We start from the raw sequence: 27389 nt of genomic DNA, 5'->3' as shown, positions 1-27389 counted from the left end.
ATGTGCAGCCAATTGAGAAACAAGAGTGGGGACACAGAAACCAGTATAATGCAACACATCAGCCTCTATCCTCAAGAAACCATGGATTTAGACTTTACCACATACTAGGAGTGCAACCTTTTTTTTTTTTTCAAGTTTAATTATTTTGAGAGAAAGAGAGAGAGCGTGAACAGGGGAGATGCAGAGAGAAAGAGAATGCCAAGTAGGCTCTGCACTGTCAGCACAGAGCCCCATGTGGGGCTCAAACTCACGAATCATGAGATCATGACCTGAGCCAAAATCAAGAGTCAGATGCTTAGCCAACTGAGACACCCTGGTGCCCCTGGGAGTGCAACTTTAAGCAAGACAGAAGATACCTCCTTTCCTATGTTGATATGAGAGTTGGTGTCAGAGGATAAATTTTGTGAAAACACTTAGTAGAGGGCACAGCCTAAGACAAGGTGCTCAACACATGTTAACAGAATTTGGCAAATGACTAATCTAGATTAGTAAGTCTCAATCTTCAGTGTGCTATGGAGTCATTTGGAGGGCCTATTAAGCCATGGCTCACTGGGTCTTACCTCCAAAATTTGATTCTGTATGTCTAAGGCGAGTCTGATATTTGTGTTTCTAACAGGTTTCCAGGTGATAGTGTTACTGTTGATCTCAGGATCACACTTGGAGAACCACTGACCTCAACTTCTGAGGACAAAAACAACCTTCCTGTTTATTAAAGCATGCTCAATGCCTAATATAGCTTCCAGCACAGACTAGAAGTGCATTTTTTTTTCAATGAATGAACCACTCCCTGCTTCAGAATAGCTGTTATTTACTGTCAACAAGAGAGCAAGAACTTTTGTTCACTATGTAGTCCCAGAACCAAGAACATGGCTTAGTACACAGCAGTGCTCAAAAAAAAAAAAAAAAAAAAAAAAAAAAAAATTTAAATGAACTATTATTGAAAGGATTAAGTGAGGCCACGTATATTTTTAAAAACCCTACAAGTAGGGATGCCTGGGTGACTCTTGATAGAGGCTCAGGTCATGATCTCGTCTTCATGAGTTTGAGCCCCACTTCTGGCTCTGTGCTGACAGTGTGGAGCCTGCTTGTGATTCTCTCTCCCTCTGCCCCTCTCCCACTCTCTCTCTCAAAATAAATAAACGTAAAAAAAAAAAAAAAGTTAACTGGGGCACCCGGGTAGCTCAGTCAATTGGGTGTGGGCCTCAAAAATGTTTTTTAAATTTTATTTATTTTTGAGAGAGAGAGCGCGAGCAGGGGAGGAACAGAAAGAGGAGACACAGCATCCAAACCAGCCTCCAGGCTCTGAGCTGTCAGCACAGAGCCCGACGCAGGGACGCAGGGCTTGAAGCCACGAACTGCGAGATCATGACCTGAGCCAAAGTCGGACGCTTAACCCACTAAGCCACCCAGGCGCCCCCGATGTGGGACTCTTGATTTCAGCTCAGGTCATGGTCTCACCATTGGTTAAGTTTGAGCCCTACATGGGGCTTTCTGCTGTCAGCACGGAGCCTGCTTCAGATCCTCTGTTCTCCCACCCTGCCACTCCCCCCCTCATGCTCTCTCAAAATAAATAAACATAAAAAAAGTTAACTAGTAATATCTGACATTTACTGAGTGATTGCTATGGTGCCAAGCAACCTGTGTGACGTGTCTAATTACATTCTCACAAGAAGCTATTAATATAAGGGCATTCAGTATTCTCTCATTTAAAAAATGAAAGAAACTAAGGCAGAGATAGTTGCCTAAGCTGGTCAGCAGCTAAGCCAGAACACGAACACATGAAGCCTGAAAGCCGAGTTAGAACTCTTTACCATAATAGTTCCGCACATCTTATGACCAGCGAGTCATAAGAGCAACTTCATAGACGGAAATCAATGGGGCCAGGGGTCAGCAGGAAGTGACTGCAGGATCTAGATTAGAGGTCACTAATGCGTCACTCTCAATCGCATCTCAGCTAGTGGGACCATAACGTGATCAGAACGGGGAGCGGGGTAAAAGGCAGAAATGCACTAAAACCTGCGGAGGCTCTCAGGCAGCAGCCACGACGGGAGAGGCCGTGGCGCATGCGCGGCATCCGGGTTCTTGCGCGCGCATCTACTGCAGACGTGGCAGAAGGAGTGTCCGGCCCTGGAGCGTGGGGGAGGAGCTTCCGGGGGCGACGCTCAGGCCCCCTCGGAACCGGAAGTTGGGCCTGGGATCCTTGACGTTAGGAACGAAGTCGAACCTGGATCTGGAGCCGGGTGAGGAGTGGCATCGGGAGGTTGGTGGGTAGGACAGCAGGGGAGAAGCCGGGGTATCACTGGCCTGATCGGGGTCCCGTCCGAGAAGGAAGGGAGGAGCCTGGGGGCGGGACACGGAGAGAGACCCTCACCTCACGCATCCACAATCCTGAATCAGTCCTAGACCCTCCCTTCTCTCCTCCCGGCCCAGATTCCGGCTCCCGCTTCCTGCCCCAAGCCTGTTGAAGGGCGCGAGACGCTCGATCTCCATGCTTAATGGACCAGCCCTCTCGTCGTGGCCCGAGAAGCTAGCTTGACTTCTTGGTCTTGATTCCCGGCGCTCCCAGCCTCCACAGCTCGACTACCTTCAGAGTTCTAGGAAGCTTGCCCCGCCCCCTGGGTTGTCACCCTCGGCTGTCTACCCAGAATGAAGTCCAGACTTGAGCCTTACTCCAAACTCTTGGGTGTGAGATTATTTCCTGGCGAAGAAGCTCCTTTCCTCCGCTCCCCGCCCCCACACTGATTTAGGAAGATACAGGGGCAGGGGACATCTGTCAAGCTTAGTGTTTGTGACCTGTGCAAGGTTTAGGATTTGGAAGAACAGCTCCTGAGATGGGTTTAAGATTAAAGAATTCTAGTCCAGGAGCAGCTCAGCTTTTCTATTATCAAGATGACCCTCTTTAGCAAATGGGAGAGGCCCATTGTTCCACTACAGCATCTGTGAACTCTCCTGCTTCCTGTGCCCCATCTGTGTATAGGGTAGTTGAACGATAAGGCGTTCAGATGTGATCAGATAGTCTTGTTCTTGGAAGGACCCCGGAAAGGCTCTCACATTCATTCCTCTGTTGCTGGGTGAGATTGTCATAATTTTAGTGGTGGCCTATGTTCATGACAAACATAAGGAGAGCAGAAACGGGATAGTTGGGAGAAGTGATGGGATTTGGAATACTCCAAATCTGCTTGAAGTCCCTCTGCTTGAAGGATAGGTGAATGATCTTTTTACATGAAATCTTTGTCATTGATCCTTGAACTGTTTTCCTATGTTGTTGTGAGAAGTTTTTGTTCCTGGCCTGCACTTACTGGTGTCTGTTACCTTGCTAGAGTTTTGGGTGTCCTTTGCATTTAATGATTTTAATGCTTTAGTTTTCAAATCCATACATTCTTTTGGTGGAAAGACTGGGGATGGAGTAGCATTTGAATTATTGCAGTTCAGCCAAAGAATTTATTTCTCTGATCAGTTACTCTAGAATTTGTCTTTTGAGAAGGAGGGAATTTAACTGATCTGTTTTGTATGTGTAGCCTGAGTGATGGAAAATGACTAGCACTTTAGAGGGTATTCAGTGTTTGTTGAATGAATGGATGCTAGGGTGAATGAATGGAAAGTGGGAACATTGTTTCATTTACTTATAATATCACAGCAGTTCATCAGTGGCAGGACTCCTTGTGTGACTAGACACTAGAAATCATACCACTGGGGAATGGAGGCTATTCCCCATTCCAATGGGGCCTATCTGAAGTTGAAATTTATACCCTCCTGGCAGTGACAAAGCATGGGGTTCACAGTAACAAATCCTTACTTTGAAGAGGTAATGTGGCTACTGGCTGGGGCAGAAAATTACAAAGATCTTGTGGTAGTATGGGAACAATTAGGCTGATAACTGCCTGATAAGGTCAGTCCTTTTTTTATCTATACTTTCTACCCTGAATAGTTGTTCTCTCTTTAGGAAGTTGATTTTGACTAATATCTCTCTTCTCTCTCATCTATTAGGTGAGACCAAGTTGGGGATGCACTCATAATGAACGTCAACCAGTCAGCTCCACCTGTGCCGCCATTTGGGCAGCCCCAGCCTGTCTACCCAGGATATCATCAGTCTGGCTATGGTGGGCAACCAGGGTCCACAGCACCCCCAACTTCCTATGGAGCCTACAATGGCCCAGTACCAGGCTATCAGCAAACACCTCCCCCAGGTATGTTTCCAAGTTTCCTTTGAGCCTTGGAGGGGAATCAGTAGTGTTCAAGCTGGGTGGTATTGCCTTACAGAAGCTGCCTAGAGAGTTGGAATGACTGGGATTGAGGAACGTGCCTCTGGCTCTCGGTTACGAGAACTCTGTGGGCAGTCTTCCCTTCCCTGTTTTTACATAAGTTCTGCCTTAAGACATCTAATGGAAGCACATCTTCCAGGTTCAGTGGCAGTTCATTTCATGTGAGTGTCATCCTGTATGTATAGCCTCAACTGGCTGCTTTGTTCACAGCTGGATGGAAAGGTTGTGGTCACAGCTCTTTCAGAGCCTGTGACCAGGATTGAATATTTCCTGTTGACCTAAAGTCTCCCTGAAATCACTTGTTCTGCATGTATATTGGTAATACCTGTCATTGGATTAATGGTTCTATTTATAAATGACCCTGGGACATGGGAAACTAATTCGTGGATAAAAAGTGTGGTGTTTGTGTGTCTAAATTTTGGTGCTTCTCATATCTTTCTGCTGATACCATTTTTTGCCTTTGCTTGAGTTTCCTCTGCTTCTTAGATGCTCTGTAATATCAGGACAATAAGAGAAGACTAATCTGCTGCCTTAGGATCAGTGTTTGCCTTTTACATTGCTTTTTCAAGAAGAGCAGCTGGTACTCTACAGACTGTCCATAAGGCTTTTTGGAAAATGGTTAACAGCAGATCTTTGGTTAGGCTAGCTGAAGAGTTAATGCCAAATGCTTTATGCATAACTTTTTAAGATAGTAAATTCCATACAAGGATATGGGAAAAAGAAGGCACCAAGAAAGCATAGGTAAGATTTGGGAAATGAATGAAGTATTACCGTTTTAATTATGATTTTGAGAAAAAAAATTGTCAAGTGGTGAGATTAGGTCTCAAGTCTTTGGAAGAGCCTTATTCTGGGTTGAGACTTTGGCTGGACAGAGTCCACCTCTGATCTGTCATGTCCTGGCTTATCAGGATGGAGTTTGGCATTGCCTCAATGGGAAGTTTTATTATTGAAAGGAAAACCTATCTGGTTCTGGGATGGCTAGTGAACGGGTTCAGATTAATTAACCTGTAGGCAGGTTCTAAATTGTCTAATTGTCTAATCTCTATTGAGTAACAGAGCAAAAGAAAAACAATTGTTTGAACAGGGGTCAGCAACATTTCCAAAGTGATGTGCCGAGTAACTAATTCCCTGCATTTCATGTGGGAAGGATGGTTGGGGATAGTATTCAGAAAGGATGGTCAGGGGTAGTAGAAATAGCTTTGATAGGAGCTCTGAGGAGCAAAAGGGCTGGGGTACAGCTTTTGTGAAGACAAAGGTGGCACCACTAGTGAGATGGCAAGTCAGCTGTCCTGACTGAACCACTGGGCAGAGTCTCCAACCTGAGATTACTTTCCTGAGCCATGTAATATTGGGAACGTCAACACTTAGAAGTGGATGGTTAGGATAAGTAGAATATATGAAAAAGAGGTTGGCAGAATAGTCTCCCCAACAGGAGCCTGTCTTTACAAATTAGTTCGGTTTATTACTTGATCACCTTCTGTACTACCTTTCTCATATGTTCAAAGTTTCTGAGTTCTGGAGTAGGATCTTTTCCTTAAAAGAGTTGACTTTTTGGGGCACCTGGCTGACTCAGTCAGTGGAGCATGTGACTCTTGATCTTGAGGTTGTGACTTTGAGCCCCATGTTGGGTGTAGAGATTACTTAAAAATAAAATCTTTTTTTTTTTTTTTTTTTTTTTTTTTTTTAAAGAGTTGACTTTTTGTCTAGGGTAAGAACATTAGACTGTCCTGGATTGTATGAAAGCGTATGGTGATTGCAGGAAGCCCTTATGTTCTTGTGGCTCTAGTTACAGCTTCACGTATAGTATATCTGTCTAGAAGAGTGGAGACTCTCTGACTGGGCGTCCATGTTCAGAATCTGCTGTAGCTGGAGTTGCATGTTCATGGTATCCTTTTGATATCAAAGCTGTGGCACTGGGCCAGTGAAGCTCTGAGCTTATTAATTCTTGCTTTATATTCCTTGCTCAGGGTGGAGAAGAAAGTTATTTCCCAATTGCTTAGTTTCTGTCCTTTACCCTCAGGTGTGTCAAGAGCCCCACCTTCTTCAGAGGCACCTCCAGCCTCAACAGCACAGGCCCCTTGTGGCCAGGCTGCTTATGGCCAGTTTGGCCAAGGAGATGTACAGAATGGGCCGAGCTCCACTGTTCAGATGCAGAGGTATGTATTTGGGTCAACCTAAAATCGGTCTGATGAAATTAGAAGGATTAGGAATGGATGAGGGCCTGTTTCTTTTTTCTTGACTTTCTCTTAGATCCTTTTTTCTCTTCCCTCTACTTTTTTGTATTTTGTTTTCATTTTTCCAGATTATGGGTGCTGCTGTTGTCTATTCCATAGATCATTAACCCATCTTCGTACCTGAGTTCTTTTGTATATTCTTTCTGTGAACTTGAGTTTTTTTCTTGACTAGACATATATCTTCAATAATTGTTGCAATCATACTGAGCCTGCCCTCAGGGAGAAACAGGAAGAAAGGATCTCAGAATTATTTATGTCTCTTCTGACTTCTCCCTTTCCTCTAGATCAGGCAGTTAGTAGGACTTACTGGATAAGTTTGGGTGTGACCAGTTTTGAAAAGAAAGATACTCAAAGAAAAACCACATAAATGATAAAAACTTTGGTGGTACATGATCCAATAAACACCTGTCTTTGTATGGAAGTCCATTAAGGGAAGGCAAGTCATCTCTGTTGGACTATTGTTTGTTTTTTGGTAAACAAAGGATAAAGTATAACTGTGAGTAGGGTGTGTGGTAATGGAAGAGTCACTTTCTGACATTTTTATTGGGTGTCCAGAATATACATTTTTAGCATCAGATGTTAGCATCGCAAAGACCCTGGGAAGTGCTCCCTAATCTTGTGTGTTAGAAAACACTGAGAAGCATTATAAGAAATTCATTCATTCATTCAGCCACTCAAAAATATTTATTTTGTATTATTATGTGTTGGATGTTGTTCTACAGGTTGGAGATAAAGCAGCAAACAAAACAGACCGAATCTCTGCCCTGGTGGAATTTATAGTCTAGTGGAGTACACAGAAGATAACAAGTAGACAAATATAAATAAGAAATAAAACAGAGTAGGGATATACAGAATGTCTGGTGAGGAGGTAGGGAGCTGTTTTAAATACATTGGTCAAGGAAAGCCTCTCTGAAGTGATGTTTGAAACTTCTGTGAAATGACTCAGGGAGCTATCCAAAGATCTGGGAGAAGAATGTCTTGGATAGAGGAAACAAGTGTAAAGGCTCTGATGGAGAAATTAATTTAGTGGGTGTGAGAAAGAGCAAGAATGCCACCGTGACTAGAGCAGAATGGAGTGTGGAGGAGATAAGGTAGAAATATAGTCAAGAGCCGTATCATGTAGTGCTTTGTAAGTCATAGTAGGAAGTATAAATTTGATTTTAGTTGGAGTGAGAAGCCATTGGAGAGTTTTAAGCTGGGAAGTAACACATTTACATTTATTTGTTTGTTTATGCAATAGATCTTTTCATTATAATATAAAACACATACAGAAAAATCCATACAGAACAAATGTATGGCTTAGGAAATTATTGTAAAGTGAATACCCTTGTAACTACAACCCAGATGAAGAAATAGAAAGAACTCTGCCACACGCCCCAAAAGCCCCTTCCACGTGCCTCAATTTGACAGTCATAACTCTCTCCTTATCCTCATGAGTAATGATTATCCTCTTATAGTAACCACTTTGTTGTGTTTTTAAAAATAGTTTACACCCATGGGGCGCCTGGGTGGCGCAGTCGGTTAAGCGTCCGACTTCAGCCAGGTCACGATCTCGCGGTCCGTGAGTTCGAGCCCCGCGTCAGGCTCTGGGCTGATGGCTCGGAGCCTGGAGCCTGTTTCCGATTCTGTGTCTCCCTCTCTCTCTGCCCCTCCCCTGTTCATGCTCTGTCTCTCTCTGTCCCAAAAATAAATAAACGTTGAAAAAAAAAAATTAAAAAAAAAAAATAGTTTACACCCAAATGTACATCCCTAGATACCACAGTTTAGTTTTACCTGTTTAAAAAACCAAAAAACAATTTGATGTGTCTTTAAGTTGATAGGTTCTCTTTCTTTCTTTCTTTCTTTCTTTCTTTCTTTCTTAGAGAAAGAGCAAGCGAGGGAGGGGCAAAGAGAGAGGGAGATAGAGAATCCCAAGACTTGGGGCTCAATCTCACAAACCGTGAGATCATGATCAAAGCCGAGATCAAGAGTCAGATGCTTAACTGACTGAGCCACCCAGGCACCCGCCATCCTCCATCTCTTTCTTTTCTTTCTATTTATCTGTTGAAGAACTGAAGCCAATTGACCTGAAGAGTTTCCCACAGTCTTGATTCTTCTGGTTCCAAATTCATATTACAGTTCAACATGTTCCTCTTTTCTCTGTATTCTCTGCAAATTGGCAGCTGGATCCAGAGACTTGCTTTCTTAATATCTTGTCTTTTTTTTGTAACGTTAGCAGTTGTTGGAGCTTAATACATATGTATATTAATTCCTTGGGTTTTCAAAATGGTGATACTTTTGAATTCATTTGTTTTTCATTTAATTGTTTGAATACTGTTACAGTTTTCCTCTTGTGTTGTTTGGTTACTTGTGCAGCTCATATAGGTTAAATGCTTGCTTCTTTACCTTTATTTCCAAGTTTATAAGGGAATGAATTGGTCCTTTGTTACCTACTGAAGGTGACCTCTTCTTTTTTAATGTTATTTCGAATTTACAAATTTAAACATACATATTTTTATTTATTTAAAATGTTTATTCATTTTTGAGAGAGAGAGAGAGAGTAGGGGAGGGGCAGAGAGAGGGGGGGGACCAAGGATCTGAAGCAGGCTCTGTGCTGACAGCAGTCCTGTGCGAGCCCTATGCTGGGCTTGAACTCGTGAACCATGAGATCGTGACCTGAGCCGAAGTTGGACGCTTAACCAACTGAGCCACCTAGATGCTCCTAAACATATATATTTTTTAACGTTTTTATTTATTTATTTTGAGGGAGAGAGTGAGGTAGAGAAAGAATCCCAAGCAGGCTCCATGCTGTCAGCCAGAGCTGAACACGGGGCTCTATCACACAAAACATGACATCATACCTGAGCCGAAATCAAGAGTGAGATGTTTAACCAACCAAGCCACCCAGGCACCCTGAATTTAAACAAATTTGATGGGTTTTGGGGCACTTGGGTGGTTCAGTCGGTTAAGCATCCCGACTTCAGCTCAGGTCATGATCTTGCATTCATGAGTTCTGCACTGGTGGCACAGAGCCTGCTTGGGATTCTCTCTCTCTCTCTCTCTCTCTCTCTCTCTCTCTCTCTCTCTCTGCCACTCCCCACTCAGGTTCTTTCTCTCTGTCTGTTTTTCTCAAAATAAACTTTAAAAAAAACATATTTGATAACTGCAATTATCATCATTATTGAAGTTTAGAGTGTTCCATCTTTGACCAATGGGAGCTTCTTCAAGTTGACTCCTGAGTACTTCTGACATGGCCCTAGTAGTCTTTGAGAATGATAAGATGTCTTAGGATTGTCTTACACATTTTAAGCCCCAGACCAGGAATTAGGCATTTTTCCAAGAAATCCTTTATTTTGGTGGTGATAAATGACATTTTGTGGCCGTAATCTGGGCACTAGGCACGTTCACTGATTGGTCACTCCTGGGCCTTTACAGTAAGCATAGCTAGGAAACACATATCTACATATCTATAGATATCTACATATACATGTTTAAATTTGTACTTCCAATTCAAGACTACAGAGCCTTTACTTAACCTATTATACCTGTATCTCTTCTTTTTCTTAAGACTATGGGGATGATGGAATTAGAATACTGAAATATGCCATAATTTCTCATTTACTTTATCCCTTATTGTACACAGCAGTCTCAGTACAACAATACTAACACTATCACAAATGTGATTACTAAAAACAGTATCTTTTTAAAATTTTGCATATAGTCTCCTCATTCTGTAACAATTTAAAAACATATACTATATATATCTATACTAGATATATATACATATATGTCTTTCTTTCAAAAATAAAAATAAACATCAAAAAAAATTTTTTTAATTGGATTCTGGTGATGGTTGCACAGCTCTAAATTTACAAAAAATCGTTGAATTGTACACTTAAAAGGAATGAATTTAATGGTATACAAATTGTGTTTCAAAGCTTTTTTATTTTTATTATCATTATTTTTTTAATGTTTATTTTTGAGAGAGAGAGAGAGAGAGAGCATGAGAGGGGGAGGGGCAGAGAGAGAGGGAGACACAGAATCTGAAGCGGGCTCCAGGCTCTGAGCTGTCAGCAGAGCCCGATGGGGGGCTCACACTCACAAATCATGAGATCATGACCGGAGGTGAAGTTGGACGCTCAACCTACTGAGCCACCCAGGTGCCCCATGTCAAAGTTTTTTTATTTTATTTTATTAAAAAAAATTTTTTTTAATGTTTATTTATTTTTGAGAGAGACAGAGACAGAATGCAAGTGGGTTGCGGCAGAGAGAGAGGGAGACACAGAATCTGAAGCAGGCTCCAGGCTCCGAGCTGTCAGCACAGAGCCTGACGCGGAGCTCTAACTCACAAGCTGTGAGATCATGACCTGAGCTGAAGTCGGACGCTCAACCGACTGAGCCACCCAGGTACCCCTTTCAAAGCTTTTTTTTTTTTTAATTTTTTTTTTAACGTCTATTTATTTTTGAGACAGAGAGAGACAGAGCATGAACGAGGGAGGGTCAGAGAGAGAGGGAGACACAGAATCTGAAGCAGGCTCCAGGCTCTGAGCTGTCAGCACAGAGCCTGACGCGGGGCTCGAACTCACGGACTGTGAGATCATGACCTGAGCCGGAGTCGGCCGCTTAACCGACTGAGCCACCCAGGCGCCCCTCAAAGCTTTTTTAAAAAATGTCATCTTGGGTGGCGATATCATTGGAGTATCTTTCAGAAGCAAATGTGAAACAACCACACTCCCTCAACCCAGGCTGTAAAGGATTCTCAGAGAGAAAAAAAAAAAATTGATTAGACTAAATAGAGACTATTAAAAGAGAGCAGATAGTAGACTAGTGCCTTGAAAGGACTAAGGGAATGTAATTGTCAATGTAGAATTATGTACCTGGCTAAGAGAGAGTACAAATACAGATATTTACAAACTGAGAGTTTACCATGTATCGACCTTGGTTGAGAAAATTATCAAGGGATAGACTAAGGAAAGAAAGGAAAATTAACCCAGAAAGAAGAATCTTTAAAGAGAAAGGGAATAGGAACTAAAGACATGGAGATAGAATATAGACCAATTCTTTTGTAATGCTTGGCTAAAGAAGGAGCAAAAGCTTGAGGGAGGTCTGAGGTTTTAGGGCAATTTTATTTGATTGCATTTTTGAAGACAACTTCATTGAGATATAATTCACATATCATGTAGTTCATCCATTTAAAGTGTACAATTCAGAGGCATCTGGGTGGCTCAGTCAGTTGAGCGTCTGACTCTTGATTTCAGCTGAGGTCATGATCTCACAGTTTGTGAGTTTGAATCCCCACATCAGGCTATGCTCACAGTGTGGAGCCTGCTTGGGATTCTCTGACTCCCTCTCTCTCTCTGCCCCTCCCCGCTTGTGCTCTCTCTCTCTCAAAAATAAATAAACTTAATAAAAAATAAAGTGTACAGTTGAATGGCTTTTAATATATTCGCAGATAATGTGCAACCATTACAATTTAGAATATTTTCATCACCTCAAGAAAAAACACCATATCCTTTAGCTCAGTAGCTACCATTATTTAGCTATTTCTTCAGTCCCCCACTCTCTCAACCTTAAGCAACCATTACAGTAGTCTCCCTTTCTGCAATCCAGAAGCAGATGATCCTCTTTCTGACATACTGTCAGAGGGTCAATAGTAGCTCAATACTTCTTCACAATGCCTACATCATTCACTTCACTTCATCTCATCGCGTAGGGACTTTATCATCTCACATCATCACAAGTAGTGTGAGTACAATATAAGATATTTTGAAAAAGAGAGGAAACATATTAAAAAGCTATCCAACCTCATAAATAATGAGAAAAGTACAAATCAAAAGCCGTAACAAGATTCTATTCTATTATGTATCCAACAAAGTGGCAAAATTAAAAAGTCTGAGAGTCCCAAATATTGCTGGACTATCAGAATAACAGGAACTCATGGGGCGACTGGGTGGCTTGGTCGGTTAAGCGTCCGACTTCGGCTCAGGTCATGATCTCATGGTCCCTGAGTTCGAGCCCCACATCGGACTCTGTGCTGACAGCTCAGAGCCTGGAGCCTGTTTCAGATTCTGTGTCTCCTCCTCTCTCTGCCCCTCCCCTGTTCATGCTCTGTCTCTCTCTGTCTCAAAAAATAAATAAACGTTAAAAAAAAAAAATTAAAAAAAAAAAAAAAGAATAACAGGAACTCTTTATCCACCGGTGATCAGATGCAAATTAGAACAACTACTTTGGGAAAATAGCTTGGAATTATTTGTTAAAATTAAAGATAACAGGGGTACCTGGGTGGCTCAGTTGGTTGAGTGACTTCAGCCCAGGTCATGATCTCACAGTGTGTGAGTTTGAGCCCTGCATTGGGCTTTCTGCTGTCAGAATGGAGCCCACTTGGGATCCTCTGTCCCCCTTTCTCTCTGTACCTCCCCCACTTGTGCTCGCTTGCTCTCTCTCTGTCTCTCAAAAATAAACATTAAAAAAAAATAAAGATATACATACCTTATGACCCAGCAACTCATTCATAGATACATGCCTTAGAAAAATTCATGTATATATATATATATATATATATATATATGAAAAATTCATGTATATAAACAGGTATATGAGTGTTCATAGCAACATTGTTTGTAATATTAAAAAATTAGAAAAACCTAGAGATCTACATTAAAATACTTAAGTAAATCATGGCATATTTATTTAGCAGACTAACATTTAGTGATGAAAGGAAATGCTACATACAACAGCATAGATGAATTTCATAATCATGGTTGAACAAAAGGAGGAAAACTCAAGGAGTATATGTGAAGTGATTTTGTTTACAAAAGTGTAAAAAAGTGACAGAACTGGTACTTGGGTGGCTCAGTTGGTTGAGCGTACAACTCTTGATTTTGGCTCAGGTCATGATCTTGCTGTTTGTGAGATTGAGCCCCATATTGGGCTCTGTGCTGACAGTGTGGAGCCTACTTGGGATTCTCTCTCTCTCCCTCTCTCCCCACCACCCCCACCCCCCACTCGTGCTCCATCTCAAAATAAATAAAACAAATATTTTTTTAAAAAGTGACAGAACTGAACTATGTTGTTTTAAAGACAAGGGAATGATTATTAGGAAGTTAGGAAAGTGGTTACCTCTGGGAGAAGAGAGAGGGCTGTGATGGAGGGGAGGAGCACTGGGCCTTTGGGTGCTAATGTATTCTATTTCTTGACCTGGTTTTTAGTTACATTGGTATTTGTATTATAATTATTCAACAGTAAATACTTGTTTTATGTTTTTTTTTTTTCTATTTATGTTACACTTCATAATTAAACAGTAAAGTACATTGAACTAAGATCAGGTCTGGGCTGTAGTTCTAGCCTACTTTGCCACTTACACTCTTCATGTCTTACTTTTCTATCTGCTGTGTCCTCATTTTGCTGTGAGGATTACATTAAATAAAGCACTTAGAGATGCTTTGTAAGTTGTAACGCTACTTAGAGATAAGGTGGTATTTTATTATTACTCAGGCATGTGATGGAATAACATTGGGTAGTTGATAGTATTATCCATATTAATGGAGTAGTAACCATGAAATATAATTATTCTGACAAGGATTTATGGGGTTAGGCTATGGAGCTAACAGTATGTTTGGTGCTATGGAAGACAAAAAATGCAGAGCCCAACAAAGGACAACAAATGCAGAGCTGCTCTCTCAGGGAGATAAGGTTCACTAGCATAACACTCAGAAAATAGTAATTGAATGAATGAATGAAAGAAAAGTGTTAAACTACAAGACTAATATAATAAATATATTTATTATACAAAATATAATAAAGTACAAGTTGTTTAGTAGAGACAAAATAAGCAGGAAGAGTAAATCAGAATTTAAGTGTAACTGATTATTGTTGTGAAGAGTTTGATTCACTCTTGAAATCTCATATGGAGCTTTTATGTATAATCTATGTTGTAGATTTCTGCAGTAATATCAACATAAAACACCACTTTAGTTACTAGTTGATATGCAATGCTACTGGAATGATTTTGTATTTATATTTTAATGTGCCATCTGATACCATGGGAATGTCCAGTGTCACTATCCAAGTAATGAGGCTTTGCTAGATAAACCTGGCTAGAAGGCTCTCTGGTTTGTGTCCTGTTTTCCTGGTCCCTTTCTGGTAGAGCTGGCATCATCTTTCTGATTAGTACAGAATGTCAAACTCAGATGACTTACTCTGCTCTTAACACCTTTAGCCAGGACAAAGTAATAAGTACTTTGATTGTTTAACTCTGTTGAGTCAGAGGAGGTGATAATCTAACTAGTAGAATAAATAATACCTGATCTGAGGGTGCTTGGCATATGTTTGTGGAGTGAACCTAATGGAAAACAAGATTTTCCATGAATAATCATAGTGTGGATCATCAGGAACATAATACATCTACAAATATACAAAAACATGAAGCCATAAAAGAGCCCAGGATGACAGGAAGATGCTGTAGAACAGTATAGTTTCCTGTATGATGTGGAGCTCCTGCCAACTTTGAAGGGTCTCCCAGCCTACTTGTTACCTCTGCCTTCCTTGTATTTACAGGTTCCCTGGGTCTCAGCCATTTGGATCAGTCCCATTGGCCCCTGTGGTCAGCCAGCCAGCTGTGCTTCAGCCCTTTGGCCCTCCCCCAACAAGTGCACAGGTGACTGCTCAGCTGGCAGGAATGCAGATCAGTGGTGCTGTGGCTCCAGCCCTTCCCCCTGTGGGGCTGGGCTATGGTGAGTACTGATGACCCCAGGACTGTTATTTTCCCCTTCTTTTTAAATATATATATTTTTAATGTTTATTTATTTTTGAGAGAGAGAGACAGACAGAGTGTGAGTGGGGAGGGGCAGACAGAGAGGGAGACACAGAATCCAAAGCAGGCTCCAGGCCCCGAGCTGTCAGCACAGCCTGATTTGGGGCTTGAACTCACAAACCGTGAGATCATGAGCTGAGCCGAAGTTGGACACTTAACTGACAGCCACTCAGGTGCCCCTACCTTCCCCTTCTTTTCAAAAGCATCAGACTCTGGTGTATACCCGAATCCCTTTTATTTCTTGTGCTTCTGAGGGCCAGCTGATAGGAATGGTCATTCCTGCCCCTCTCATGTGGAAAGAGGAAGGCAAAATGACTAGGGTTCTGATTGTATCTCTTCTACTTCTCAGGCCCACCAACATCGCTGGCCTCAGCCTCAGGAAGTTTCCCCAACTCTGGTCTGTATGGCTCCTATCCTCAGGGCCAGGCTCCTCCCCTTAGCCAGGGCCAGGGTCATCTTGGGGCCCAGCGATCTGCCCCACCACAGGCCTCCAGCTTCACATCCCCAGCTTCAGGGGGTCCTCGGATGCCTTCGATGACTGGTCCACTCCTGCCTGGACAGGGTTTTGGGGGGCCCTCTGTGAGCCAGCCCAACCATGTGTCCTCACCTCCTCCTCAAGCTCTGCCTCCTGGCAGCCAGATGACTGGGCCCCCAGGACCACCACCACCTATGCACTCCTCCCAGCAGCCAGGCTATCAGCTGCAACAAAATGGTAAGTTTTTCCCAAGGTCTGTCTAGAAGCCAAAGGCTTCAACTATTCAGGTGTTTTTGTTTGTTTAATATTGCTTGCTAAGCGGTGAACTAGATGGGTAGCTTCAGGGTATTATTACTAGGATGTAGGATTTATAAGACATTCTTTTTTCTTTTAGTTCAGATAGTGTGGTCTTTCTCTGAATGGTCATTACCTCTATACTTATAGGAGTCTAGTCATTTCCCTGAGGCCTTAAGAAGAGATCGGGGATTTTGAATTTATCAACCTGTGCCCTTGTCTTTCAGGTTCCTTTGGACCAGCCAGGGGCCCTCAGCCCAATTATGGCAGTCCCTACCCAGGAGCATCCACTTTTGGCAGTCAGCCTGGGCCTCCTCAACCACTGCCTCCTAAGCGCCTGGATCCTGATGCCATCCCAAGCCCTGTAAGTAGATACTTATGTGGTCCTAGGGAAGGAGTTTGTGGCTGCCAGATAAGTGAGTCAACCTAGATGAGATGTTTGCCTAGCATTTTCTGATTATTTTCCCTTTTCATTTATCTTCTGTTAGGTATAGAACCTAGATGTAATTTTTGACTCTTTGAACTGGAACTTGAGGCCCCAGAAATCTTTTGGGGGCACTTTTACTCTATAGCTGGGCAGGGAAGAAAGCAAAGCTAAGAGTGATCAGTAGTGTCAGTAGACAGCTGGGTTGAGTACTGCCTTCTGCCACTATTGGACATAGCATGGTAACCTCTACCCTTCTGTGGAGTAGTAGCTGGGTCCAGGTCTTGTCCTTTTAGATTTAGTAGGATAGCAGTCTTCTTAATGGGTAGATCTGGTAGGAATTCTCTGATGGTAGGTGTTAAGAGAAGGAAAGCCTCAATTGGTTTCTCTGTGCCCCTAGTTGGACAGTGTTTTAGGAAGAAACCTCCAGTACTTTTGTTGGCTAGAATCCTGCTGTGTGGAGGGGGAAAAGTGATCTACAGTTTATAAGGGCAATGTGGGGAAGCTGCTTCTCCCAGGAGGGGGGTGAATTTCACTCTTACAGCCATCATCAGAATCCTTAGGGCTTCCTTATCCTACTTGGAATAGAGGCTGGGACTGTACTCCCAAGTGGGGGCTATTTTATAGTTCTGTCTGCAACATTTGCTATGTCAGTTACCTCACCATGCTTAGCCATTGTCATATTCCATTCTGTTCTCTTTCCTCTTCCTTTGGGGAATTACCATGGTGAAGGACCCTTTTGGCTAAGAGCGACCCTAGAGGATTAAGCAGCCCCTCCTTTTCGTCTCCTTCAGGGAGAAGTAGAATCTGGGTTGGATGTGAGGAAAGGCTTCTTTAAGCATAAGCACGGTCCTTAGATGGGAGTTTGGCCTTTTGGGGGGAACATCCCTCTTCTTCCTTCTTAAGATTTCTCCCATTCAGCCCCTCTCTCTAAAACTTGCTTCCTATTTGCCACTTTATCTTTCTACATCATAGTCTGAGCCATTAAAGCCTCTGTGTTGGGCCAGAGAGCCCTGGAATTTCTGACCTAGAGGGGGCCTGATTTCAGCAGTATGAGCTGGGCTCCAGCTATTCATGTCTAATTCATCAGGGTCAAGAGAAGTAACATCTGCTTCTTGTTCTTTTGTCTCCCTCCCTGTATTCCCCTGCTGCCTTTATTATTAAAACACTAAAAGCAACTCAATGAGCTGCCTCCTCAGCAGAAAACCAGGCACAGAATAGACCCTGATGCCATTCCTAGTCCAGTAAGTGCAGGGGGTGGTGTGTGTGTGCGTGTCATCCCTGTGTTAATGCCACCCATGCATGCCTGTGACCTCATCTTCACCTCATCCACCATGTCCATCCCTCTCCACCCTCTTCCCTTAGTCCTTCTAGACCCTCGCTTTTACAAACCAGAAGGATGTGCATGTCTCAAGTCACCATGTAATGAAATAACAAGCTGTTTGGCAGTACCTTGAGTATGGGGTGGTAGAAGACCAGGCTGTAAGGTGGCATGTTAAGCTTTGGTTTTAGTTCTGCTGGGTCCTCCAGGAGCCTGCATGTGACATTTGAAGGAACAGGACAAAGTTGAGTAGTAGGTCCTTCCCCTTTGGGACTGATATGTCTACAGCTTGTGGAAAAACTTTGGGTAGGTGACTACTAATGTACAAGTTTGGGATACTGGTATTTCTCACAGGGGAAGAGACTACTGGTTTGGGAAAGTGTGGGCCACTTTCTCATCTGGAGAGTCTATTTGACTCTGATGTATTTCTAAGCTTCAACTCTTTCTCCTATGTAATATGGAGTCTTATTCTCCCTTTACTTTTTCTGGTTTTACAAACCATCTTGAAGTACTGACCAAAGGTCATCAGCCTACACAAAGATCTGATTACCAGCTTTGCAAAATCTTTTTTTTTTTTCCTTTCCTTTGCTGGATCTGTCAAAATGTGGGGGACTGAGGATTGGGCTTGTAAGGATTGGGTACTTAATCCTCTTCTCCCATATTTACACACGGATGCTTACCTGAAAATAAGGCAGCATCTGCTTCCTCACCTTACCTGTTCATTTCTGTTTAATCCTCTCCTCACCCTGTCCCTTCTACTTTCATTGAGTGTAGAGTCATTCCAGGTAGATTTCATTTTTACATGGTTATTGTTGTCTGTTTTCCTGCTCTGACTCAGAATGTGTCTTGGTGAGAGGAGTGGGTGGGGGGGGCATGTAATGTGGGAGGGAAGTGAAATCTGATATATTTGAAGGTTTGTGATGAGAGCTGGAACTTTCCTGGAGTGGGGGGAATAATGGGGTGGTCACCACTGATTGGGGGTCAGGGCAATTCATAAAGAAGCCCTTTCTCAGTGTTGACTGTACAGCATCTTGCTACTGATTATAGAGCGGAAGATTGGCATTGTAGCATTTTATGTGATCTCCAGAACGAGAGCAGGCCTGGTGCATGAGGTGTTCTTAGTAAATTACTAGTTTCTGTGCAGTAGCTCTAGCCTTTCTTTCTCCTGGTTTTCTAGGACCTGGTACTTCCCTTTCTTGTGTCACCCTCACTCATTTCATTTCTTCCCTACAGATTCAGGTTATTGAGGATGACAGGAACAACCGGGGTTCAGAGCCATTTGTTACTGGAGTACGGGGCCAGGTGCCACCCTTAGTCACCACCAACTTCCTGGTGAGAGACCAAGGTAAGAAGGGTATTAATTCCTTCCTGTGAGGGCCTTTTCTCCAAGATTATCAGCTTATGGATAGGGCTTCTGTTAGTCTTTAATCAGAGACCAGTCCCTCTAGGGGAAAAGCCGCCATCAGCTCTAGCATATGTCGGGGTGATGAGGTGGATCAGCAATGGAGAGCTGGTGTCTAGAGGGATTCTGTGATCTGACTTAGGTTTTCTACCTCCTACTTCAGGGAATGCAAGTCCCCGATACATCCGATGCACATCCTATAATATCCCTTGCACATCTGACATGGCTAAACAAGCCCAGGTGCCTCTAGCAGCTGTCATCAAGCCACTGGCAAGGCTGCCACCAGAGGAGGTGAGTCAGGGAAGGGACTGGAGTATAATGAAAGGGAGGAAGAGAGGGGGGAGGAAAAGAGGGGGCATAAGACTTCTTCCTGAAAGTGATTCTAGCAGTCACAATGAAAGAAGTCCTGGTTGGGCAGGAAGGGAGAGTATCTCAATAGCTTTCTACCCAAGGGCCCATGCCTGATGGGTGTGGTTGTGATGAGAGTAAAAGCCCAAGAAGTTGTTGGGTGGGAGCATGGTCCATATGGGAAACAAACTGAAAAGAGGCAGGGCCAACTTGTAGGGGAGGAGACAGCTGAATGCAGAAGCCTTACGGTCATCTCCAGATGATTACAGGTACATCATTCTACTTTTATTCTATACTGTCCTAACATCCCTGGTGAGTTAGGGAATGTTAGGAAATCATATAAGGGAAAAAGGTAGATCAGGGTCCAATAGTCCTTCTCTTATCTGGCTTGGGCCCTGATTTTTCACCTCAATACCTGAAATCAGCAAGAAAAGAGAGAGAGAGAACTTGTCAGCTGCTCTGCCAGGCTTTGGCAGGAAAGTCTGTTTATGCCTGGCTTAATGAATTTAGAGTGGATTTCTCTATAACTGGCTCACTTTACATCTTGCTTCTCTGTCTTGCACTGTGTTTTTCTCTTTCTCTCTGGATCTCAGTGGGGATGGTTAGACATTTAGCTGCTGGTCTCTTATCTGTAGCATGGCATCTAGTTGAGACAGTGGTAGATGTCACAGATATCCAGGGATGGGGAGGATCAGTGTCATAAATACCTGGTTGGGGAAGGAAGCAGAGTCAAGATCCCTAGGGCAAGAGTGAAGAGAATTGAAGATAGGGCCTGAAACGAGAATCCTAGGGAATCTTTGGCTTTCTTCTTATATGCTTATAGCAGCCCCTGATTTGTTAGGGCCACTTTCACAGTTCTCTTTCAAGAAGGGGAGTTGTGGAGATGAGGAGTAAGAAGAGGGGACTATAGAATTTGAACTCTTAGGGACATTCCTGTGCCTGGTACCCTCATCGTTTGTCTTCATTCCCTTTCACTGTATTCCCTCCTCAGGCAAGGTATCTCAACCATGCCCTTCTCCCCTCCAGGTTGTTCTTCTTCATCTACTGCCACATGTCTCAACCCGCTGTAGCTTTCCTTTGTCTGAGCCCCTCCCCTTTGCTCCTTAGGCTTCACCGTATGTCGTGGACCATGGGGAATCTGGCCCTTTGCGCTGCAATCGCTGCAAAGCATATATGTGCCCCTTCATGCAATTCATTGAGGGAGGGAGGCGCTTCCAGTGCTGCTTTTGCAGTTGTATCAATGATGGTATGTTCACAGAGGCTGGGATTGGGGGGGGGGGTGTTCTGAATTGCATCTTCATTATTCTCTTTCTAGTTAGATAGGTAAGGTTCCCTTATTCAGGAACTGTGGAAGTAGGGCACATATGGGGATGTGGGGTGGTGGAGTGAGCTTAGCCAGTGCAAGACTACTAAGATTGAGAGTGGACGTTTGAGTAATATTCTGACGTACTCCCCACAGTTCCCCCCCAGTATTTTCAACATCTGGATCATACCGGCAAACGTGTGGATGCTTATGACCGTCCTGAGCTATCGTTGGGCTCTTATGAATTCTTGGCCACTGTAGATTACTGCAAGGTAAGAGAAAGTAGCATGGGGAGGAGAAGTGGGTGGAAGACAGTGAGACAGCTGAGAATTGCTGTGTTCATTTTCCTCACCCTTTCATTGTCCCCTCTGATATTGACTTCTCTATAGTCAACTAGCCTGCTTACCAATGCCCTTCTCTCCCCAACATTTCCTTCCTTTGCAGAACAATAAGTTTCCCAGCCCTCCTGCCTTTATCTTCATGATTGATGTCTCCTACAATGCCATCAGAAGTGGTCTTGTTAGGCTCCTCTGTGAGGAGCTCAAGTCACTGTTAGATTTTCTACCTAGGTGAGACTTACGGAGCCAGGGTTCTTTTTTTGGATAATCACTGGGGTGGGGGTGGGTTCTGGTTGACTCAGTAGGTGGAGAAGGTGGCCAAGTGTGGGTAACAATGTTACCTTCTACAGGGAGGGTGGAGCAGAAGAGTCAGCAATCCGTGTTGGCTTTGTCACCTATAATAAGGTGCTCCACTTCTACAATGTGAAAAGCTCATTGGCCCAGCCACAGATGATGGTTGTATCTGATGTGGCTGACATGTTTGTGCCACTGCTGGATGGCTTCCTGGTCAATGTCAGTGAGTCTCGGGCAGTCATCACCAGGTAAGAGCCAGATTGTGGGGATAAAGTGGGAATGGGGTAGAGACAATCAGAGAAAGTCAGTCGAGCAGAGGGGTCAGCAGATGGACAGGGACTGTGCCTCAGGAGCTTTCAGTCTGGGGTGGGGGGAACATGATTCTTCAGTGAATTGAGGGCTAAGGCATTGAATCTGGATAGCAATTTTGATTGCCTCCCATCATCTATCTTTTCAGCTTATTGGACCAGATTTCTGAAATGTTTGCAGACACAAGAGAGACAGAGACAGTATTTGCTCCAGTTATCCAGGCTGGGATGGAGGCTCTAAAGGTAAGGCTAGAACCCTGGCAACTTCTCTGCCTCACTTTCTTCTGACCATCTTACTCCCTGGGATATAACTTTCTTTAGTGATTGATGACTGCCCAATGAGTCAGCGTATCTGACATAATTGGCACCAAATAAATGATGAGGGAAGGGATGAATGAATAGCTGAATAAAGGAAAGAATGAACAAGTAGTCCTCTCTTTCCTAGGCTGCTGAGTGTGCAGGGAAGCTGTTTCTGTTCCACACCTCCCTGCCCATTGCAGAGGCCCCAGGGAAACTGAAGAACAGAGACGACAGGAAGTTGATCAACACAGACAAGGAGAAGGTGTGGGATTGGGAGATGGGGGGAGAACTTTCTATTACAGAGGAAGGTGGTGACTCTTCATAATGTAGTACTTTTTTTTTTTTTTATGTGTATTTATTTTTGAGAGAGAGAGTGTGAGCATGAGAGGGGGAGGGGCAGAGAGAGGGAGACAGAGGATCCGAAGATGGCTCTGCAATGACAGCAGAGAGCTCTACGTGGGGCTGATGCTCACAAACCATGAGCCCATGACCTGAGCTGAAGTCGGACACTCAGGGGCCCCCACAATGCAATACTCTCAACTTTCTTGAGGGGGACTGGGATGAGACACTCTCCCCTTTCACATGTCAGGTCCATGACTGCCAACCTTCTCCAGTGCTCCCACACCTCTCTACCCCATCTCATCCCAAAGCGCTCGATAGATTCTTCTTCTTTTTTTAATGTTTATTTTTGAGAGAAAGAGGGAGACAGAGTGTGAGTGGGGGAGGGGCAGAGAGAGAGGGGGACACAGAATTTGAAGCAGGCTCCAGCTCTGAGCTGTAAGCACAGAGCCTGATGTGGGGCGCAAACTCATGAACCATGAGATCATGACCTGAGCCAAAGTCAGATGCTCAACTGATTGAGCCACCCAGGTGCCCCTTGATAGATTCTTCTTTTTAAGAGAATGTTCTACTACTCCTGCAAATGCTTATGAGGTAGATCTGAAGTCTTACATATATTTGAATATCCCATATTAAATATACAGTTTTCAAATAGGGTAGAGCTGAGATATTCGAATGTTTTCTCCTGTTCCTTCCCAGACTCTGTTCCAGCCTCAGACAGGTGCCTATCAGACCCTGGCCAAAGAGTGTGTGGCCCAAGGCTGCTGTGTAGACCTCTTCCTCTTCCCTAACCAGTATGTGGATGTGGCCACGCTCTCTGTTGTACCCCAGCTCACTGGTGGCTCTGTCTACAAATATGCTTGCTTTCAGGTAGGGCATGGGACTCTGGGTGGCAGGTGGAAGCCGGACAGACAATGTCTGCCTACGTGTGGAGCAGCTCTTTGGCTGCTGACTCATTAATAGGAATACTGTTGGAGGAGAAGACCCCATAATGTAAAGAAGAGAGTAACAAGGGTAGTGGTTAGGAGCATGGGGTTGGAATCAGTCTTCAGCTGTTATTCTGGCCCTCCCAGAATACTCACTATATAACCTAGGAGAAATTACTTATTTTTTCTTTGTTTCTTCATCTGTGAAATGGGATTTCTACCCAACCCCCCATTTTTCTGAGCGATAGAGAGGCAAATGGAGAGGGAGAGAGAGAATCCCAAGCAGGTTCCATGTCCGGCGTGGAGCCTGATGCAGGGCTCAATCCCATGACCGTGAGGTCACACCCAAGCCAAAATCAAGAGTCGAGCCCTCAACCGACTGAGCCACCCAGGTGCCCCTATAAAATGGGATTTTAATACTTAAGATTTATTATCAGGAATAAGTAGTTATATGTAAAATACTTAATGTAGTACTGGGCTTGTAGCAAATGCTTAAAAGCTATCATTATTATCATCGTCACTGTTACTATGATTCAGCAGCTTGTAGAGTGGAGGGGATGCAGGGAGATAATCTGCAGGGTATTATGTAGTCAGTGATGTGACTCTGGGCCTGGGGGGGCTGCAGGTGGAGAATGACCAGGAACGGTTCCTGAGTGACCTGCGTCGGGACGTACAGAAGGTTGTTGGCTTTGATGCTGTGATGCGTGTTCGGACAAGCACTGGTCAGTCCTGGTTGGAGAAGAGCAGGTTGGGGGCTAAATCTGGAAGGGAGGCAAGTGGCACCTGTCGTATTTGTAGCCCTGACTCTATCCATGTGGCTTCAGGTATCCGTGCTGTAGATTTCTTTGGGGCTTTCTACATGAGCAACACAACAGATGTGGAGCTGGCTGGGCTGGACGGGGACAAGACGGTGACTGTGGAGTTCAAGCATGATGATCGGCTCAATGAAGAGAGTGGAGCCCTCCTGCAGGTAGCAGGCAGGAGGCAGGGGTTGGGGAGGAACTGTCAAGTTCATTGTACTGGATATAAATAGGCTGCAGGGAAGAGGATAAGAGGTGGGTGGAGAGGACTAGAAGAGGCTGGGGAAGGGATGGCTCATGTCTTTCCTCTATCTTACTAATATAGCAAAAGGAGCAGTTTTTCAGAGGGCTTTGGTGAGGGAGGGGTATGAATTCTCCTTTTCTCCCTTCCCCTAGTGTGCTCTGCTCTACACCAGCTGTGCAGGGCAGCGACGGCTCCGCATCCACAACCTGGCCCTGAACTGCTGCACCCAGCTGGCTGATCTGTATCGAAACTGTGAGACTGACACACTCATCAACTACATGGCCAAGTTTGGTGAGGGTAGAGGCAGGGCGAGGGGGGATTGGGGCTGAGAGAAAGGTGGTTGTTGGTGATTCAGCATTCCCGGGTAGGTGTGATGGTGGGAAAGCACATGTGATGGGGTGGCTAGCCAGTGACTGTGCTGTCTCCCTTTCACATCCAGCATACCGGGGGGTCCTAAATAGCCCTGTGAAGACTGTTCGTGACACTCTCATCACTCAGTGTGCCCAGATCCTGGCCTGTTACAGAAAGAATTGTGCCAGCCCCTCCTCTGCAGGACAGGTGGGACAAGCATGTTGGAGGAATTGTTAGGACAAATTTTTGCATTTGGGAGAGACTTCTCATGATTATTAACTTTACTTTGATAACCCCTGCAGTTGATCCTTCCTGAGTGCATGAAGCTACTCCCAGTTTACCTGAACTGTGTGTTGAAGAGTGATGTCCTGCAGCCTGGAGCTGAAGTCACTACTGATGACCGTGCCTACGTCCGACAGCTGGTTACCTCCATGGATGTGGCCGAGACCAATGTCTTCTTTTATCCTCGGCTCCTACCATTGGTGCGACTAAGGGCTGGGGTGTGAGACATTGCACTGAGAAAGGGGCATCATAGAAGGAGGAAGGGAAAGGTTAATATTATCTGTGGTTGACTCTAGTGAATTTGTTTCTAACCTACATTATCTGATGTAATTTTCACACTGAAAGAGTTACTGATTTAGCTTTCTGAAATTTCACGTGTGTGTGGTGAGGGGCAAACTTGTCTTATGGTCCTTGGTAAATAACCTCTTGCCCCTTCCTTTTGTCTAGACAAAGTCTCCCATTGAGAGTGCCACTGAACCACCAGCAGTTCGAGCATCTGAAGAGCGTCTGAGCAATGGGGATATATACTTGCTGGAGAATGGGCTCAACCTCTTCCTGTGGGTGGGAGCAAGTGTCCAACAGGGTGTTGTCCAGAGCCTCTTCAGTGTCTCCTCCTTCAGTCAGATCACCAGTGGCTTGGTGAGGGCAGGAAGTCAAGGGGAATATGGGTGTGGAAAAGCATTTTGTGATATGAGTGGGAGTCAGTAAAGTTTGTATGCTAGTCCCCTTTAATAGCAGGGAATCCTTGGAGGGGATGGGGGATGCTGTCATTATTCCGAGGCTTGTTTCAGATAATGAATAATTCTTTGCTGCCCCATTTTGCCTTGACTCAGAGAATTTTACCATAAGGATAAATGAATTTTGTGTTGCAGAGTGTTCTGCCAGTTCTGGATAATCCACTGTCCAAGAAGGTGCGAGGCCTCATTGATAGCTTAAGGGCACAGAGGTCACGGTACATGAAGGTAACACTGATCTAAACTCTGCATTTCTTACCTTGTTAAGTCCTCCCCTGGAATGGGGGGTGGGAGTAAGTGATTGGATAATGGGATTTTAGGGCATGTTTAATTCCTTTTGGCCCTGCCTCATGACCCTGTCTTCTGGCCATAGCTTATCGTGGTGAAACAGGAGGACAAGCTGGAGATGCTGTTCAAGCACTTCCTGGTGGAAGACAAGAGCTTGAGCGGGGGAGCATCCTATGTGGACTTTCTCTGTCATATGCACAAGGAAATTCGGCAGCTACTGAGCTAGAGCAAGTGGGTAAAAGGCATAGGGTCCCAGGCCAGCTTCCAGAAAGTACACCAGGATGGCAGAGAAATTGGAACAGTTCCATTATCTTATAAGTCATGTAAGCTGACCTCAGTCTCTCTGGGGGGAGGGGGAGGTATAAGGAGACACCTTTCTGGAATCAAGTATCCTACCACTCTGTCATGTCCTGCTGATGGAAGGTGCCCCTATCTCCTCACTTTACCCTCCTTTTCCTGCTAATCCTGTCGTAATGAATGTAGTTTCTCAGTTCACTGTATATGATTCGGTATTGGGGGATTTGGAGGCACTCAGACTCTGGCAATATTATGTGTCCCCTTAGACCAGCCTCCAAGAAGAGAGGGGCAGGCAGGAAGGAGTGGGAATCCCAGGGGTACTATACGGGGGTGGGTAGGGGCTAATTCAGCTCAGTGTCATCAAAAACTTCCTATATTAGGGACGAAACATTCAGGTGCACAAGAGCTGGGGTATAGACCATAGATGGTGGAGAGAAAAGTGGTTGGTCAGTCCTTTTTGGGCCTGGAAGTCAGCAGCCAAGTCAAAGTTGGAGAGTGGTTGATTAGCTCTTCTGTCTCCTGCAATGATTGGTGATCACTAAGTGGATAGAGGCACATTGTCAGAGATGAATGAGCCTGGGAAGTGAGTTGCAAAGAATATTAAGACCTGGGAGAGGTAACAGCCTCTTTCCCAGCTGGAGAGGCTCCAACACTGGATGGTTCTGTTGGGAGCCTGGTCATCAATTTGCAATACCTCACAGAGCCAGCCCCATCCCACTCTGAACTCCCACTGGAAACACTGCTTCTCCAAGCTGGGAGTTGTTGAGAGGGGAGAGGCAGAGGTGGCTGGAGCTCTGTTCTCTCCTGCCGGGACACCACTCAAGCTCTGGTATTGACAGAGTGGCCGACCGTTATCTTCCAACCTGAACTGGCTGGGGCAGGACAAGGGCTAGGCTTGATGGTGGCCAGGCTTGCCTGCTCCCAGCCTGGGATGCCCCTGCTCCGGACCTCTCATTTCTCTTCATTGGTTTATTTTTCAATGCATCTTTAATTTGTAAAGAAATAAAATAAATTAAGATGTAACAATTAGCCTC

At 44.3% G+C, this 27389-nt stretch overlaps 1 protein-coding gene across 2 annotated transcripts; it reads left to right on the top strand.

Moving 5' to 3' along the window:
* The first annotated feature begins 2136 nt into the window (after window positions 1-2136).
* Window positions 2137-27378, top strand: SEC24C (SEC24 homolog C, COPII coat complex component). Of its 2 annotated transcripts, XM_030334340.1 has the most exons (24): window positions 2137-2240; window positions 3988-4187; window positions 6283-6418; window positions 15032-15207; window positions 15637-15999; window positions 16284-16420; window positions 17656-17724; window positions 19035-19146; window positions 19367-19494; window positions 20659-20797; window positions 21011-21126; window positions 21299-21423; window positions 21543-21734; window positions 21944-22037; window positions 22240-22356; window positions 23133-23303; window positions 23985-24081; window positions 24184-24329; window positions 24556-24694; window positions 24843-24961; window positions 25057-25236; window positions 25484-25675; window positions 25909-25998; window positions 26144-27378. In XM_030334340.1, the coding sequence occupies exons 2-24, from the start codon at window positions 4016-4018 to the stop codon at window positions 26282-26284; spliced, it is 3351 nt and encodes a 1116-aa protein (XP_030190200.1). In that variant the 5' UTR covers window positions 2137-2240; window positions 3988-4015; the 3' UTR covers window positions 26285-27378. The 2 variants fall into 2 exon arrangements, with proteins under 2 accessions (XP_030190200.1, XP_030190201.1); XM_030334341.1 differs by lacking the exon at window positions 17656-17724.
* The last annotated feature ends 11 nt before the right edge of the window (window positions 27379-27389 follow it).

The sequence above is a fragment of the Lynx canadensis genome, chromosome D2, assembly GCF_007474595.2.
Source record: "Lynx canadensis isolate LIC74 chromosome D2, mLynCan4.pri.v2, whole genome shotgun sequence".
Taxonomy (NCBI): domain Eukaryota; kingdom Metazoa; phylum Chordata; class Mammalia; order Carnivora; family Felidae; genus Lynx; species Lynx canadensis.
The sequence above is the reverse complement of the archived record's forward strand: the minus strand, read 5'-3'. Positions and strand labels throughout refer to the sequence as shown.